The sequence below is a fragment of the Perissodus microlepis genome, chromosome 7 (genome assembly GCF_051167445.1).
Source record: "Perissodus microlepis isolate ML-2025 ecotype Zambia chromosome 7, ASM5116744v1, whole genome shotgun sequence".
Taxonomy (NCBI): domain Eukaryota; kingdom Metazoa; phylum Chordata; class Actinopteri; order Cichliformes; family Cichlidae; genus Perissodus; species Perissodus microlepis.
In genome coordinates this window covers 6,345,255-6,364,814 of record NC_140467.1, presented here as the reverse complement: position 1 = coordinate 6,364,814, position 19,560 = coordinate 6,345,255, and the positions used below count along the sequence as shown (strand labels likewise).

Here is a 19,560-nt window from a genome sequence, read left to right as displayed (position 1 = left end):
GACGGCCTGATAAGTCATCATAATTCTATATGTTTATGAAAGTTATACATTGTAGTATGTAAATTAAACTGACAGTTGCTCAGACTTCAATCTGATTTTTCCAATGCACTTAGCCAAAGACAGACAGAGAGGGAGCAAGCATTCTAATGCAATCCTGTTTTTTTTTTTTTTCACAAGGTAATCACAAATATTTACTTTAACAAATAACATGACGTTATCAAGTTATCGGTGTTATCAAGTTACTGAATCTAGAATGGCATCCTCCAGCCTAAACAGTTATATTGGTTGCTAGGGCTATGCAATTTTATTCATAATGATAATTATGATTATTTGTTGCAATTATTGAATTTATTGAAAGAAATATTTTTATTCCTCTGCCATTTAAACATAACATTGCTTTCATATCTTCACTGTACAAAGCTTTGTATCAAAATAAAATGCATCATCCTCATTTATCTAAATTCAGTGCAATTCTTATAAGAAAAAATATCAAAATCTAATACAAAATTAAATTATCATTATTATTAAAGATCATGTAGTTCATTAACCTATAAATGAACCTTTAACCCTCTCAGGCTCAAATTAAACTTTGTGTTGCTAATGCACAACCAAGTCCTGCATTGGTACTTCTGAGTAAAAAAAAATCATAAAATATGTATGTGGGATAATCAGGTTGTTAGTGTTTAACTGTTGCAAATCGGCAACGCCTGCCTTGAGAGGGTTAATGTTAACTGTAACAAGTAATGTTCAGTTTTTCACTCTACTTATTGTAGATGCAGTATAGAATTCAACACCTATAAACATGTCAAACTACATCAAATAGGTAAGTTTGATGTATGTATGCATATAGAGTTAGTGCATAGAGGGAAATTCAATTAAATGTGTTTAAGCACGTGTATAGTCAAAAGAAAAAAAAAAGAAAAATTGAAATGTGTGTAAAATATGTGCTACCTAGTTTGTAGAAGAAGAAGAAGGTGTTTCATTTACTACTGGGCACATGAATGCACCATTTCTTCCTTCAGGCATTGAATTTTCTCCAAATTATCATATTAATATAGCAGATGTTGAGATGGATTCCCATGTATATTGTATATTTGGCACTAGAGATGAGGCAGTTATGTAGACAAATCCAATATACTGCTCCACATAGAATATTGTGGCCACTACTGAGAGATTATTAAAAGGTTTTACTTTTTTTTGTAAAACTTTGATTACTTTGTGTGCAATTAAAACAAATGACCATTTCAACTCCTTTATAGTACAGCTGAGTAAAATTACCAAAAGTAGAAAAAGCAATATAAGGTAAGATCAGAAGCCAAAAGTAATCATTTAAAAAATAAAGAATAGAGTAAGTTAACTGTGATTTAAATTGCATATTTTTAGTGCACAATTTCTTCTTGTGCATGTGATCATCCATCACTGATTCTCACTGTGGAAATGCTGGTGGTGTGTGTCACAGATGTGGTGGGAGAGAGAAAGGAAACAAAAAAGGTTCTTTTTTTGTCAGAGGAAGCATGTGCTCTTCCCAAAATTAATTTCATCTCATATACAAGCGTAAATCTCGTCAGCCCCCATCTCTCTCTTGGCGGGAAAAGCCGTTCAGAAAGACAGCTGAGATAAATCAGTGTGTGGGGCCCTGATGTAGCCTGTGTGGGCTGGGACAGAGATGGAGCCACTGCAAGCAGCCTCTGACTTTAATGATGTGCAGTGAGCCAGTGGAGGCGTGTAAATCTGCAGCTGGCATCTCATTCTCTGTAGCCTCAATTCCTACCTAACCTCTGAGATATCTCTGTCAAAGTCACCCCTGTGCACCTGTATTAGGTTCATGTGTAACAATCTCTACACTAGGTTGAGAAGATACAGAAGATACAGTAGCAGGTTTCTCAGAAAGAAAATAACTACTACTCCTAAAACAAAATCAGCAACAAATGAGGATACTTTATTTAGGTAGACCTCTTTGCTAATAAAGAGGGAAATACTGGAGAAAAGAAAAAAGCAGATCATGTTTTTGGCACCCCGTGACCCACATAAAATATAAAAAGCCAAATAATGGTTTGTAAGACAAATGCACACATCATTAAAATGTGCATTACTGCTTGAACAATACATGGAGCATGATGTCTCACATTTAATACGACAAACAACAATGCTGTGTGTGTTATCTCCTACAAACAGAACAGTTTTATATAACACCAACCAATGCAACACTCTACTTTAAGGAGTTGCTTTTCCTTATTATAATTTGAATAGAACTTGTAAGGATAAAGTTCAGTGACTGACTTTGAGTGAGAGACACAAATATGAAGCCATAACAAGGTGTTGAGGAACCAGGACACCCTGATGAGTGGGCTACTGGAACAAGACGGCATTGGTGGGCAAGAGATGAAAATAGGCCACTGTCGGAATGCTACTACACAAGTGACCCCAGTCGATGGGGTTACATGAGTAGGATGAGGGACCTATGGAATCTTTGATACCCAGCATCTGCATTGACAGCGAAACAACTAGTAGCTCAGTGTTCCAACATTTGGAAGAAGGAACTGCTCTTATGCCTAGAGATTGAGGGGTACAACACAAATGCTCTTGTAAGGGGGAGTTAGGACGACAGGTCAAGGAGACGATATCATCACCCCCACCCGAGATTGGGTACCAAGCCCCAAGTGCGATGGAAGAAAGATTGTTGAGTGCGAGTGGAACTGACCTGAGAGATAGGATCATGGCAAAGCTTGAAACCTGGATCCTCCATGGCCAGTTACCAAGGCTATGTGAAGTACCCTTAGAAGATATACTAGATGATGTGAATGCACCACTACGGATACAATCTTCCACAACCATTACCAAGATTAACTAGCTGATCTACAGTACACCAGCAGTGATCAGTGAGAAGCTTGGCTACAAGTTGAACAGCCACTAGGAGCAGTACCCTCCATGGACAAGGAGACTAGAGGCCACGATCACAGTAGCACGGTGGAAGGTAAGCCAACTATCGGAGCTGCAGAAAGGTGTGATGAAGAAGGTACCTGAGAAGTACAACAGGCTATCCATACCTGAGGCCTAGAAAACTGCCAAGCAAAGACTCACGGCCTTGGCCAGCCACTTGAAGAGGTACACCAGAGATAGAAGGCAGGAGTATAAGCCAACCGTTCTCCACAGAACAACCAAGGTGTACTCTCAGTGGCAGGGGAACAATATGAGAACAGCACCACCAAGGCTGTAGACAGAACAGTACTGGAAGAGCATATAGGAGAAGGACACAGCCCTTAACAGCAATGGTCAATGGCTAGTAGATCTAAGAGCAGACCACAACAACCTCCCTGAACATGAATAATATATTCATAAATATGAAACAATAGAATTGGTGTATATAGATAAGTATTTACTATATATTTGGATCGTTACACATTACTTGTTACTTAACTTGAAAGCAATACAGTATGTTACTTAATTACTCAAAGCGAAAGAACTTTGCTACACTACATATCACATTACCTTTGTATTAGGGGTCTTTATAAACTGAAATGTATTCACATTATCAGCTAACAATATAATCCTTATGTTACAGTCCTTCATACCAACACAAATCTTTATCCTAATGCTATTCCCGGCCTTGTACTTTCACACTCCTTAGGTTGTTTCTCTAGTCTTCTCACCAGTCTGTGCCTTTTCATTACAATGTGATTGCAGTTTATGTTGGGAATCTAACTGAATGGGGCTGGGCTGTTTGGATAAATTTGGTGCTAAAGCTCAAACTGCTATTGGTTTAAACCCCTTAAGTAGTATTCTTCATGACCTCTATACTTGCTATATTTAAAGCTCCGAACGGATACTCCAAATAATAACATGCTGATTATTTCCCTTTTATATTTTTGTATCTTGAAAAAAAGAGAAGAAAGTGCTATAAGGAATAGAACTGTTTATTTCAAAGTTTTGGGCCTTCTTTTAATAGGTAGTGTGGGGTAGGTTTTCAGTACCTGTCCTCCTGAGAGTACCTACAAAATGAGCTCAACTCTCCCTAGACTTCACCTGCAGACACATGGGTAAGAGCCACCCTCAGCTCCAGTGGATAAGCCTGCCTGTAATTGAATTTGCCTCAGCACTGTACTTGAGGAAAACACTGTGATGTGTTTATCTTTTTTTTTTTTTTAGCATAACCCAGACACTTTGCCATGTACTGCATTTTTCAAGTAAGAAAATGATGCCATTTTTTTATATATATATATATACATGGGCTGACAGCATCTCAACGGCAAATACTTTCTTAAGCTGTATCATAAGACATTGTCTTGTTTATGGAATATGGAAAATTTTAAATAAAAAAAGTAAAAACAATAATAAAAATAATAATGATAATAATAATAATGATAATAATAAAAAGTGTGCACCGTCTGAATCCCATAAGCTACTCCCCAATTCTAGACATTTAATAGTTTCAAATATTCAAAACGATCATTAGTACTCATTAGTGTCAATGACCACAGCTGGCAAAACTGCCATTTCTACATCTTGTATTTATATTTTTGGGGCACACAAACTGAAAGATGTAAGTCTCTTTACCTTATACGATTTAATTTAAAAATGGAGTTCACACTGCTATTAACAGAAAACCTTCATTTTTTTAAGTTTCAATTTTTATGTTTTTTTGATTCCCTTTTTTTTTTTTTACAGCAGAATGACCACAGACCTGCTGTACTTTGGGTAACATTGCATGAGCCGATTTCGGCTTTAAATGCTGTAGCAGATTGGGCCAAAGTTTCTCAAATCTCACAAGACTGCAGACACGTGTGAAACCTTTATTTTTCACAACCATCTTTTTGCCTGTTATTTTGACATTGAATGCAGGTAAATAAAAAAGTTTACAAGGTTATTGCTTAATGCATTTCACACCTTTCTGAGCACTTACTGTGTATCTGATCTGCATGAGCCTTTGATGAGATAAAGATTACCAACACAGGTGTGGAACAAAATAAATTATAGTAGCTGCCTAATTCATTAAACAAATAATTGTATTCTTAGGCACAAATTCTTCAATTAACATTATCTCATAATAACTGTGTGTTAATATAAACCTTATATTGTGTTTTCTATAACATTCACTGCAAACAGGAATGTTTTTGGAAAAATGCAATATATGCACTCAGTGTCTCTCACGGTCAACTGGTATTACATGTGGCACAGCGAGCGTTTGTGCAGTTTAATATTTCACAGAATGTATTTACACTCTCCTCCTTTTTTCTGAATTTTCTTTTCTTTTTCTAAGACAGAGGCAGATAAAGAAGAAAACGCAGAAAACAGGTGAGAAACCCTTCATTCATATCAAAGAAAAGTGTGTCTAATCGTGCTGTTTTTAGGTTAGCTTTTAGATGAGCTTATCAGAATTCCCAGAGCGGGGTTGGCAAACATACCCATAGTGCGATGTCAGTGTAAATAAAAGTCATTGCTGTGCAGTGTCTTACTGGGGTAGTGAGTGCCGTCTGTCTGTAAGAATCTCTTCAAGGCTATTGTACATGCAAGGATGGATGTTTTTGAAAATACAAACTGATGTGTGAAGGACATGGTGAGAGTGAGATGGCTGAGTTGTTAGACTTAGTTTTGGTGAAAAGTCATTTAAATTTTTTAATGTTTTTTTAATGCAGACATTTGTTTGTTTTACTGCTGAATCAAAAAAAAAAAAAAAAAAAAAAACAGCTATTAGCATGTCACTTTTGGCAAGAACCATTTCCTCTAAAGAAATACTATGAAGTTGTTTCTGTAAAAGCATTTGGAGGAAAGCTCACTTTGCCAAGCCCTTTGATACTTCTAATTAAATATCAGTATTTTAATTAAATTTTTGAATGTGTTCCCACTTTGCAATACAATGCGAAAAGAAATCCCACAAAGCATGTATTCCTCTGAATGTAGGGTAATTTTTCTGTACAGATTGCATTTTGGTCAAGACACTTTATTACCACTATCCTGCACACACATCAGGCTTAAAACCCATAACACAAGCGCTGGAACTTTGATTTATGCAATCATAAAAAAACACATTTAGAAAAACAGGGATAGAAATTTTATGTTAGCATTTAGCATTGCAATGCAAAATAAGCGGTCATTATGCTAGTGAAACTGGTGTAGTTATCAAAACATTTTGGACTTAGAGGGTCTACATATCTGTAGGTATAATAATTATATAAGTGTTATATGTTGTTATTGGATGGAGAAAGGGACCAAATGATGCTATGATGACACATGTATTGGCAATCATATGTAGTGAGCAGTGGCTCATCTCAAACAGCTGATATGTTACACATGTTCCAGTAACCATGAATATAATTACAGAAGAGCCAAGCAGACAGACGAGGAAGGAAAAGAAAGAACTAGAGAAGATAGATCAATAATTACATCAGTATTTCTGTCTGAGACAGAGGAGGTGAGGAGTCTACTAAATTAAACAAAATGAATTTTATGTACTTCTTTAAAGAGTAGCTGTTCTAGCTGATTCACTTCAGTGAAACACAGTTTGGGGCATCAACTATAAAACTGGCTACTTTTGGTTGCTCTGTGGTCAAAAAGGGTTGCCACAGCAGTCAGCTCCACATGTTTGATTTTGGAGTTTTATATTGGATGCCCTTCCAGATGTCATGGAATCCATCCACTAGGAGCCCCACCCTGAAGACACAAGGCCTCATTCAGGCCCAGGCCAGAGCAGTCCCATAGGCCACCCTAATGGGGTACTTGAGGGTGGACACAACCTGCTGTGGTGAAGGGAGAGATTAGCATTAAAGTTAAGCCACTGATGTTGATCTGTGATCCTACTTTACTTTCAGCCATAAATTAGTGATTGAAACTGAAAGAATGAGAATACTGATACAGGCAGCTGAAATGAGCTTCTCTATAGAGTGTCTGTGCTCAGCCTGAAATATGGTGAGGAGTTTAGTCATTCAAGAAAGACTCTGAGTAGAACCGGTACTCTTTTGTAATGAAAGGAGCAAGTTGGGGTGCTTCAGGCATCTGTTCCATTCAGGGCACTTCTTAGGTGAAGTGTTTTGGACATGTCCTACCTGGAGACAGATTGCCAGACAGACCCCGGGCATACTAGAGGCATCTCATCTTGTGGCTGGCTTGGGAACAACTCTGTGTATTGGTTGCATTAAATAAAACAACGAAACACACTAACAGTAGAAAACAAAATTCACAAACATTTAATTGATATTAAAATGTATCCAGATTAAGAATATTGATGGTGCAAACTTTGCAAATCATGAGCTGCTTTCATAAGTTATAAGTATCAATACTGGCACATGATATCTGTGATCCCTGTATTTACCCAGTGGTTTACCTGAAGATGCCGAATTAAAATGAGCTAACAGGCTATAGCAGATTCTAGAATTATTTCTTTTTATACATTTTTGTTTTTAATGTATCATATCTCCGCAAAGTTGCGGTTCAGAGTTTGCGGCCTCAGTTGTTCACAGATCTTTCCTTAGAACCTATTTAATAATTGTTCATGGAAATCCCAGCACTTTTATGGAAATCTAAAATATCCTCTGCAATTTTTTTAGAGGAAAACACAGCTTGGGAGAGTGAAATATGTCTACATCATAACATTGCACCGCGTGTAGCGATATCGATTGTTTCACTGAGTATTCTCCTGTTTTTGGTTTTGTGATGACATGCCACCCAAACGTATATTTAATTTTGAAATACTATTTATTGAATACTAGTTTTGACTGAGGCAGGTGATTTTGCCTGTTTTCACCATTCCTGGTTATCAAATTATTGTATTAAAAGCTATAGGTAATAAATATCTTTCCTACCTAGAATAGTATGGATGCATCTAACATAGCTGAAGTAAACATTTGGCCTTTTTGAAAAGCAATTTCCTTAATCCTGTATGAATTAAAAGTTCACTTAACAGGAGCAAGAAATGTGGAAGAAAAGAAAACATTTAACAGTTTACAGAGTAATCGAGGGAAAGTACCTTTGAGCTTCTTGCAGGGTGCAGGGATGTTGATGATTGGTTATCTTTGTGGTTCACTTCATTCAAAATTGTTTGAGGTCGGTGGCAGGACATTATTTCCTCCCATCTTAAATAACATCTCTCTAAAAATAATCAGTGACGGTACAAAAGGTTCATAATCTTGCACGATACTTGAAATGCTCTGATTACAATCTTATACAATGCACTGATCTTATGGTGCAGTCGTAGTTAAGTGACATATTTACATTCATCATTTAATGGAGTTTGTTGTTGCAACAACAATCAAAATGCTCCTTCAAAGAACAGGATCATGCTGAAACTAATCCACATACAGAACATGTATGCACAGAACAACTCCATAAAACAGCTGGATTTTAACATTTTAAAAATTGTAGAAACAGTTTAAAAATTCACAATTTTTTTTAAGTAAATTTGGCTGAATTGATGCACAATTCAAAAAATACTTCTGTAATGTAGTTCAGATCATGTTGTGTTATATATTGTAGATTTTTTAAAAGTAACATCTTCATCCACTAGATTTGTTTAAAGTCCAACATGTGTTATAAGCTGAATTATTCAAATACTGCATGCCATTGAATTCCATTTAACCTTAAGAGCATAACACCATAAAATATGTGAGTCTGCTTGAATTGTGCAGTCAAATTTAATCAGATGCACTGCACACAAATTTAGATAGTAAATGTAAATGCTTTTTTTGTGTGAATTATGTTAATATACATAATTTACAACAAGCAGGCAACAAAGCACTTCTACCACTTAAAGAAACACATTGAAAACCAGCATGTTAGTGCTATAGTAAATATTTAAATGAGAGAGTTACTGGTTCCACTTGGAAATATCATCTTTTTCCTTTGTAGGTGTTTCCTTGCTGGTATATATCCAAAGTAACACATCAGTCTCCTCATGTTGCTTCCTTTTCTATTTGACCCAAAACTCAGAAGGCACCATGACTCAAACAGAAACCTTGGAGATTGTTTTTCTTGCATGGGTGGACAGAAAAGCTTGAATGGCAACATCTAACCTTAACAGACGCAGAGACAAAAACCTTGCTACAAAAAATGATGATTATTGGAGAGTATTTGTGAAATATCTGACACTGAGAACATTAAATTAGTAAATGTTATTTATCAAGCATCAAAACTTTACCTCACAGACATCTCCCTTACAAGGGAGAACATCAGCTGAATTACTTAAATTGTAATTTAAAGTTAAGTAAATAAGTAAAATATAAAAGTTATAGGAGGTGATAATGAAAATAGACAAAGAAAAAAGAGAAAGAACAGCTCAAAAGTCCAATGCTGAAAGATGTCTCAATTCTTAAAATGCATGTGGAGTAGAAAAGACATTTGCCAGAAGTGTTATAATCGAGGACGCATCCTTGTATGATAGGTGTATCATTTGCTGACTTGTTTCTTTCATCATGCGTAAAAGTGTTGTACCACACACCTGGACTCTACAACTATGTTCCTCTATGTTATTAAGTTATTTTAGTTATTTATTGTAAATCATGGACAAGGAAGAAAAACATGCACTTGTCTAAAATATTAAAGTTGTCATGAACGCTGCTACGCTATTATAGTGTCTATCATGGGGATGCTATGGGTAGCTTTGAATTTGTCAGTAAAATCATACAGTAAAAATTTATTTTATTTGTAAAGACAAATAAAACATACAAACTGTAGTCCACAAATATAATTTGCTCCACTGTTCATCCTTTTCCTTTGTAAGAATTGCAAAATATGTATTGTATGCATGTTCCACATCGGGAGAGGTGTCTTAAAAATCATACACCTTGTGGATTTGTCCCTAGGCTGATTGCAGTTTCTATCAAAGGTTGTGAGGGCTTTATTTATATATACACAACTATATTTGGCCTTTAAATTTACATATCATATCATGAAGTGTATAAATGGGATGCTGCTTTAGGCGAATCTTGTGTGTGTGTGTGTGTGTGTGTGTTTTTGTGTGTGGTGTATAATCATTTGCAAGTTTTTATTTGGCATTTTGTGGTCTTGAATGCAAAGTTCTGAGGACTAGGGTCAGGTTTATGGTGTCATTAGTGATATAACAAGTGAAAAACAAACAAACAAAAAAAAACCCACATTGTTATACGGACAAAATACATTTTCGATTAGATTTTTTTCCACCACAGCCCGATATATTCTCAAACATAAGTGTCTGACTACCTCTTCTCGAAAGGGAAGCCTTGTTCTCTTTCTTATCGCGTCATTTCTCTCTTTCTGATGTTGAAAATGAGATAGAAGTGCTGCTGCAAGGGAATACATTCATGGAGCTGTGCTTTTTAATACCATGTCTCATATCAATTCCAACAACTACAGCGTTTTTAAAGAATCTATATATTTGGTCAAAAGAATGAGACTGAGCTTATATACTAAAAAGTACAATATCCACTTGTAGTATCAACAGAACGGCAACTCTTTGGTACACATATAAAGCACATCTCCAAACATTATTCAGTTTGTTAAAATGTTCAGCTTCAGTTTATGTAATAAAAAAAACATTTAGCTCTCTAGAAAAAGACATTTCTGTGAGATCTGTGTCTCTAATCTTAGGAATGCTCCCATTTTTATCTAAGTGTAAGCAACATATGGGTGTTTAGGAGCTATGGGGCTGAGCAGAACTGTATCAGGGGAATGGACTGCAGCCTTGAGGGAAAAGCTTTTTTCACTGCCCTGCACATTTTTATACATGTTGGTTTACCCTTGCTGACCACCAAAAGACACCACTCAGTGTAGAGTGTACTGTGGCTTTCTAACATATGGAAGAATATCTGGTGTATTCCACCATATGAAAGCAAGATTAAACAATTTAAAAAGCCACCAATTACACATGACTAAAAATCTAAAATAAAAATTCTCTGATCTTTAATATTATTCCTGCCCCCCTCTGTGTTGTTCATATTCAAACTTTCAACCATCAGTCTTTGCAAGACAGCAATGAGCATGCACCAATGTACAGCTCACTTAATGCTATGCTTTCTTGGCTACTCCAAATAGCAGAGGGGAAATATAGTCTGCCACTCACTGCTTCCATCAAAAGCCATTTGTCAAAGTTTTTTAGTGCACCTCAGTACACAAAGCTGAGAGGTCTAACCTGGTGCCCCCATACCAACTGTGCGCATACTGCATCAAGTGGAAAATGGGCCTGAAATGTGCAGTGATGTGACAGACACTGTTAATATGTGTGTGGGAAAATTGGCCTTTCCTGCACTGAATGTTGAAAGCATGTCACTGTTGCTGAATTTTAATGTTGCTTTAAAACAAAAAAACAATGTCAAAGACAAGAAAAGTAAATCATAAGAATGGATTTGTGACTTTCTGTTGATCTTGTATGATATACATATATTTAATCCAAAACATGCCATGGTTCATATCTTAAAATAAAATGTGTTGGTTATGAGTCTCTCATGTTACTGTTGATTCTCCACATTTTCCATCCAAAAAGAAAAACTAGAGAAGTGTCAAACACATTGGTGTAGTATGATAAATATGGATGGCATAATAAACAGGATGTCATCTAAACAGTGTGTAGTTTCAGAACTGTATGTACTTATGAGTGATACTGATAGTGATAGTCATTATATTTAAGTGTGTGTCATAGAGATATAGATTTTTATATATAGTATTTCTAGATGGAACTCTTCGGAAACCTACACTGCACTGACACCTTCTTCAATCAGTGTAAAATGCACACTTTATTCATTGATGTGAAAAATGTTGAGCAAGAAACCGCAAAAGGACTTCAGTTTATTTGTAGCTGTTACAATTTCTGCTTGTCATACTTTAACCACAATGACAATAGGGATTGATAAGTTGATTAAATTATGCTTGAAACAATCCTAAAAAAAAAATAGGCCGCCAACAGTTATGCTTGCTGTCACCAGAAAAACCACAAAAATTAAATAAATCTTTTTTTTTCCTTCCCCTGATTCGCCTCTGTGTGAGCTCCAGTCCCAAGGGTGAGGCAGAAGAAAACACCCACAAAGAGATTGACTCAGCATACCAATGCAAGCTAAACAAAGTGGGCCCAACCATCCCCTTTCAAAGTGTGAGCCCTCCCACAATACGCAGGCCTAGCACTGAGGACCACCCCAAGAGGGCCACCAGGAAATCACCCAACCCCAGGGGGAGCCAGGGCACCAGAAAGAACCAGAAAGTCCAGACTCGAGCAGACCGGACCAAGCACCCCCATGGGCAAGACAGTGGTGGTCAACCATACAGCCCCCATCAGAACATAAGGGTCTCCCAAATTAAAAAAAAAAAAAAAGAATCCTATTGACTTGTGCTGGAACCCTTAAGTGATCAGTAACTGCCTCAAAAAAAAAAAAAAAAAAAAATCCTGACCGAGATCTTGAAGTTGCAATGCAAAATAGAATATCAATTTCTATCCATAATATCAGTGACAATAATGTAGATTGCAACCCAATCGATAATAATCACATGCTTAGAAAGGACAATAAGGAATATACATCGTCAAATTTGATGACAGGCGAAATCAGGATTCTACAGTTCTATCTAATGAGTTAGGAGACCCCATTTCAATAATGTGTGTCATCCTTTTCTGTCAAGACTGGAGGCGATGCTCAAGGAGATTCAACCGACTGTAAGTGTTTATTTTTCCAATTGATAAGTATTATTTTCTTGGCAATGGCTAAAGTGGTGAGTGTGGGTTTAGCATGTTTGGTTGGAAAACTAATTGAGGTTTTGTCACTGGGTAAGCACAAATGAGGAGATAATGGGATTCTGCAGACCAAGATGGAGGAAAGCTTGAGTGATTGCAAGCCAAAAACAGGGGAACAGTGCCATAATGCATGGGAATATGTGTCTGTGGTGTTTTGAGTACACTGAGTGCCAATATCAGAAACAGAAAAGCCAATTTTATTCAACCTGTGTTGTGTGATATAATTTCTGTACAAGATAAATCAATACATTTACGAAATCTAAGTTCATATTATGATTAATAGTATCTATTGCTGTAGCTAATGGACAGAAACACATTTGATAATACTAAAAAAAGCCAGTGGTATTCAGTAGTTTCAGTATTTGACATATGACATGGCATACAAATACACATATATCAATCAGATGTCAAAATTTAAGAGAAACAAATAGTGGAAATCATTTTGCTTCATACAATAACTACATTTTTATAACCGTCGTGGCAGATGTATGTATATATGTGTGTGTGTGTGTATATATATATATATATATATATATATATATATATATATATATATATAACCAAAAAAAGAAACAGAGAATATGAATAATGCCAGGAGGCATCTTATCTTTGTATATACATTGAACAAAAAAAAAAAAAAACCCTTCTGATTTACGTAACCGTAATATGGGAACATTTTGTCTCCTGCTCCAGTTCCTTCATCACAAATTAAATGCAGTGTGCCTGGCAAAAAAGATGAATAAATTAACAGCTTTAAAACACAAAATGCAAGTGACAGGCTACTGCAGGAATGAATGCAACAATGATAGGCATGTGAGCAGGGAACTGGGGTAGATTTTTGCTTCCAGGCATTTAAATGGGATTGGGACTCAGAGACATGGTGTATTCACTGTGCAAACACCACCTGCTGAAAACTATTTGGGCACAGCAGTTTCCACTCCAGACTTTGCAATCTCAACAAAACACAAACCCAAGTAAAAATAAATAAGTTTTATATGCATGCATATACAGACATGCACACACAAAAGTAGTGTTTGCCCATGGACAAAACAACTACTGGAATGATAAACCACACCTGATGTAGTGCTAAAAAGGTTACTCTTGCGCATCACTTGTCCAATTTCACTTTAATATTTGCATAAGTCGAGCACATGAATTGTACTTCAGTGTGAATTGAAATAAAATGGTTATATTCAAAACAGTTTTAGCATTTCAGTGTAAAATGTAGGTTACATGAATAGAAGGAAATACCAACTTATAAAGCAAGAAATAACAGTTCCTTTCAAGCTACTTTGGGATTTCAGTGTATTTGGACTATTTTTATCTGACTTGTGTATGGCTTGATTGACATGTGAATAACTTTTGGGGAATAACTGTGAAGAACAACAGGAACAGATACATTTAAGTTGCAATAAAGTACAATGAGTATTTTTTCAAAACAAAAAAAGCACCCCCAAGCAGATGATTAGCGTTTTTGTATTACCCAGCCACCCATTTTTAACCACGTACCCAATTTAGGGTGAGGCTGGAGCCCATCATAGCTTTCATAGGATGAGAGATGGAGTACACAGAGCTGTTATAATATGTATTATATTACTATTATCATTATTATTATTATTATTATTATTATTATATGTATATGTATATGTTTTAATATGCATAGCTAAGGTACACTTGTTTTTGGACAATGGCAGTTTGTGGTTATTTTACCACAAACTGCAACACACTAAACACGACAGTGTGTTTTAAATCAATCAGTCAATATGTAATTTACGTGCTTCATCTTTGGGGGATTTCACAAAAGCATTGTGTTAATCATTTAGGACTACCAGCATTTCTACACATAGAATCCTTCTTAGAGGCCCAAAGTGAATTAGACAAAATTAAAAAAACAACAATAATAATTTGAAATATATATCTTTAATACTAGTGTAGAACCCAAGTCAGGTACCCACAGACATCACCAAATGCTATGATTGTTTGTGGGTCCCTTACCTCTTCTCTAAGTTAAAAGCATTCTTGGTTGGATTGAGATTGTCTTGAAAAACTCTTTGGCTGGTTTTGTTGTGTGCTTTGGGTCTTTTGCAGCATTTTGCTACATCTGAACAGAGAGTAATGGCTGTCCACATCACCAGAATCAATAAACACTATTGACCCAGTTCCAATGGCAGTTATTCATAACCCTAACACTGCCTCCACCATGTTTGATAGCACATGATCTAAAGGAACTTTTCCTATGCTTTTCCATAACTTTTGATATCATTCTGGTACAAGTTACTCTTGGTTTGCTCAATGCAAAGATGCTTTCCAGAACTGGGCACATTGTTTCAGACAAAATATAATCCGGCACACCAATTCTTGAGTAGAACTTTGCTCTAAATCTATATTTATATGTATTTTTATTTTACCTTGACAGCGATATGCTTCCCTCCTTGACAGCACTCTTGACTTGTCTAGATATTGTGAAGGAATTTCTCTTAAAACCTCAGTGACAAAGGCTTAGAAACTAGTCAGTCACTCCCATCGCTGATCTCACTGATAGATATGCCATAATCAGTTAACAAGTGGTTGTTGAAGGTTACTGGCTGTCACCAGGTGAAATATGTTGCATATGCAGAGGACGCTACATCAAAAATATCCCTGCTTTGGTTACAAGCAGATTGCTGTAATCACCCACAGTTTGACTAGTGTTTGCAGAGAAGTCAGAGTCCTCCATGCTTTTACTCTCCAAACTATAGTGAAACTTGCAAAAGTGTTCCACAAAGCACAAATGGAGAATGTTTGCCATGACAGTAAACAGTGTGCTTTACCGCTACAACCAACACATTTCAAAAGGCACAATGTTTTACTCTGAAAGCATTACACACTTTCACAGTTTCCCTCCTGCTTGGCGAATAGTTTGCAAATGTTCACAGGATAGTCAATGTCTTTCATGCAATCATGGCAACCTGATAACAACACCATAAACCTCTTTGTATGTGGTGTTAACATATAACCCTAACCGTATTTCACACTATTGACTGTCGATCACCTCCATTAACCACAGGTCGGTACGCATGTGTGTGGCTAAAGCCTAACCAAGGAAAGAGTTCTGATATATTCCACTGTACTGCATTCCACTCTGTACGTTTTTACTATGTCGTTAACTGATTAATTTTGGTTTTTCTGCATAATGATGAGCTCTTTGCATTGACATCTCTTTGAAATGGATATCACCTCACATTGAGTGTTCCAGTAAAAAGCTACCAATGCAAGTAAAACACTTGGAATCAACTCCAAATATTTCATCTGCTTAATTTGTCGTGAATAATGAGGGAACAGGCCTCACTTGTACGTAAAACAGCTTATCAGTCAAATATCTGATTTTGAGTCTATTAAAAGGTAAGACTTTGCAGCCAATTTAGTATTTGTTGTCTAATCCCTTGTATTACATCTGAAAGACTACATTTCAGTCACATCTTGATTGACTGTGTTCTTGTGCAAATACTTGTGGACAAAAAAGTACTTTATTGTGAGAATGTATTTCAGTATTACATGCAGTTATTCTGTGGGATTTTTGGACATGTTTCAAATAAATACATTTTTTATTATAATAGAGAGTGAAATACTAGAAACACCTTACATAATACTACTTTTACTTTATTTTGCTTTCTAAAAAATGTTTTTATCCAATATACTGTATGAGAAGTAGCTTGGTATTTTTACAAGCAAATATCACATCATCATGTGTTCCCCATTATTTGGTTGCGTTTCTGACCTTTAAAATAAACACACAGGCAAACAAATCATACCACACAATGTGACACAAGCTTACCTTTCTTTTTGTTTTTACTACAAGTACTCTACTTGTCTCTGTCGAAAAAGTAAACCCACTCTATTCAGAGTAATCCAATCCATGAATATTAGCATGTAAAAAGAAAATCTTAAAATCTTATTCTTCATGTTACGTGCGTGTGTTGTTGGTTTGTTTGTTTCTTAATGTGTGTATGCTAATTCACCTGTGCAGGGGCTCGGCTGTGATTGGTGGACGGAAGGCACGGCCTGATGTAACTGCTCGTTTTCTCCTGTGTTGTTAGACCAGGGAGGTCAGACTGTGTCATTTCTTTGTTTATTTTCTGGAAGAGGTAAAAGGGGAACCGAAGCCTAGGTTGGGTTTGTTTGTTGTGTTGGCCTTGGCTCACCCTGAAATCATACACTCCCACTACCATTGTATTGAGCGCCATTGCTGTGAATAAATTATTCTTAAAAGTCCGATGCTGTGGCTGTGTTTGTTTGGGCATGGGAAGTCGCGGGACACCCCGCTCTTGTTACGGTCATTCCGAGCTGGGTCGTAACACTTCAACATCAAAAGCACTAAGCCTTTCTTTGGGTCTCTGTTTCATCTGAAATTAGCCTTTAAACATATGGCGCTGCACATACTCTCCATATTGTCATCATTGGACCGTTACTCCCACAAGATATTAAACTTGTAACCATCAGAGTTTTGTTACTTTTATCAACACACCACATGCATACCATACCAGTATACACTGAAAATACTCTGGTAGATCAGGCATGGTGTGTTTGGTAAAGAACACTTTCTGTATAGAAATATTTAAATCACATAATGTAGTTTGGTTGGACTATGCTGTATGTATCCATTCAGGCTCAGTCAAATTGATACGTGTACCTTCAACATTGACTTTAAATGGGATTCATGACTCAGGTGGGGTTTGCTCCATGTTTCGAAGGGTACAATCCTTCAGCAGTGAAAAAAGGACAAGAGGAGAGCAGTTACCTCTCAGAGAAGCAATTACAGGAAGCAATAAAGGCGCAGAAGTGCATTCAACAGAAGCAATTTTTGGTACCTCTCTCCCTTTGGCAGTCCACTTGTTTTCACTTGCACAGAGAAATAGAAAGAGAGAGGGAGCAAGGGGGTTACAGTCTCTAAGGTGTCATTCCTTCCCCTTCTCCCTGCTTGCCATTTCTCATTACAATACTGCATTGTTTACTTTCTACAGATGTGGGCTGAAAATTGTGAAACAAAGAGAAGCAATTTGGACTAACTAGATATTGCTGAGAGAGCACAACAAGGTCACAGTAAGGCCTGATGAATGGTGGCCCACTTTCAAGCAGAACTAAGACTGCCTTCTGTAGCAGAGGACCTTATGCTTCTGGTAATGGTAGAGATAGGTCATTAAAGTGAATGACTATAGTAAAGTGCAGCATCTACAACTTCAGAGAAGTGTGTAATCTTGATATCAGTACAATCATAAAGAAAGATAACAATGAGGCTAGACACTTGTGGGTAAGTGAGGCTAATTATGTAATATTACTGTTTATCAAATGCAATGAACTACACACACAAAGGGTTAATCCACCTAATATTTTGGAAAACATATATTTGAACACCTTTTGGAAAGAATGTTCAATCATGTTTTTAATACGTAAAATCAACAAGTCAAACGGGTGTAATGTCTTTTATCATGAATTTATGGTTACCCTGTGGAGTTGTCTTCCAAACAGAGCAATGCTTGCATTCATTGTCTCTCATTCATAACCATTGTGTGCTTTCTTGAGGTCTAACAAATGTGCTGAATGTGCCTCCTTCTCCATAAAATATTTGCAATGCTGATTTTTTGAAATGCTTGCCTTATGAAATTCATTTACAATCATGTTTACATAAACAGCGAGTGGATTTGGGCTTGCCTGCATTTTGCTGGTACATTGATACATGGAGAAATGCTTTAAGTCATTAAATTACTAGACAGAATACACATTAAATATATGTATGCTAACCAAAATAGTACATGCAGCAGTGCTCCTAGTGTCTTTGCTTTGTTTTGAGACAAAGGAGGCAAAGCAGAATACACTGACATAGGACACAGACTTTCAAAGTAAAACAGGAAACACAAACACAGAGGCAATGATGACAAGGAAGACCGAGAACATAGAGACCTGAAACGTGGGACAGGAAGGCACAGAGTAGGCATAACATGGAACACAGGGGAGGCACATAAACAAAACCTAAAGACTAGAAATACTAGAGAACATAAGGAGCTACAAAACAGAAACCAAAACACTAGCAGTGATAAACCATGAAGAAATCAAAGATTTATAATAACACAAAAACTGGGTCTCAGACCCAGTCCCTGACAAGTACTTTTCTGCTAATGTTAGCAAGACAAGAACCCGGTAGTGAGCAAAAAATGTATGAAGCACATCCCAGAGTTCTTAATTGTCAGAAACCATTAAGCTAGGCAGCTAATATGTATTTACATGAAAATGTGTTAATAATGTTGCTTTCTGGTGACAAGTTTAATGGTGGCTAGAAATAAAATATCTCCCTGCAACATGTCCATTGCACACTTTGGAGAGGTATAGTGTGGAATGGACACAGTGGACTGGCATGTCTATTGCATGTTTTGCCATGATAGTGGGTTGCACAGAGCACACTGGAGACAATGCTGTGGCTGTCACATAGTTTGCCTTCTCCAGTCCTCCCACCTGCTACATCTTTACAAACTGAACATGTACTGGGTATCTCATAAATAAGCACTTCATAAATAAAACATAACATGATATTGTGGGAGTGGGAGTTAGAACTGATTATATCATCATTAAATCGTCAATGGAGAGTATATAAGAATAATAATAAGAACAAGCATAGGAAAAGTTGGAAAATTATATTAAAGTAGATCATTATAAACAATGCAGTTTAATAAAATAAACACAATATCTCAGAAAAATGGAAAGCACGAAGGCAAAAAATATGCTAAACATAAATTTAAATGAAATAGAAAATACAACAATGTCAAAATCTAAATAAGTGAAAAGCTCAATATTCTAAATTATTTTATAATAAGAGCTCTAATCTAAAAGGACTACACGTATTAAGA

The 19,560-nt window shown here is 36.4% G+C and overlaps 2 protein-coding genes across 3 annotated transcripts in view; one reads left to right on the top strand and one right to left on the bottom strand.

The window, feature by feature from the left end:
- The window catches only part of LOC146382394 (uncharacterized), a 140,555-nt gene that overhangs the window by 53,727 nt on the left and 67,268 nt on the right, over positions 1–19,560 (top strand). The window contains exons 2-3 of one of the 2 annotated variants that reach the window (XM_084933014.1): positions 5,258–5,292; positions 11,953–16,933. In XM_084933014.1, coding sequence (XP_084789140.1) covers positions 5,258–5,292; positions 11,953–12,280 — 363 coding nt within the window. In that variant the 3' untranslated portion in view covers positions 12,281–16,933. Of the gene's footprint in view, positions 1–5,257; positions 5,293–11,952; positions 16,934–19,560 lie in introns of those variants that run through there. The other variant, XM_084933013.1, reaches the window with a different exon arrangement.
- Positions 1–19,560, bottom strand: part of LOC146382395 (leucine-rich repeat-containing protein 4C-like) — a 142,103-nt gene that overhangs the window by 101,091 nt on the left and 21,452 nt on the right. The window lies entirely within an intron of this gene.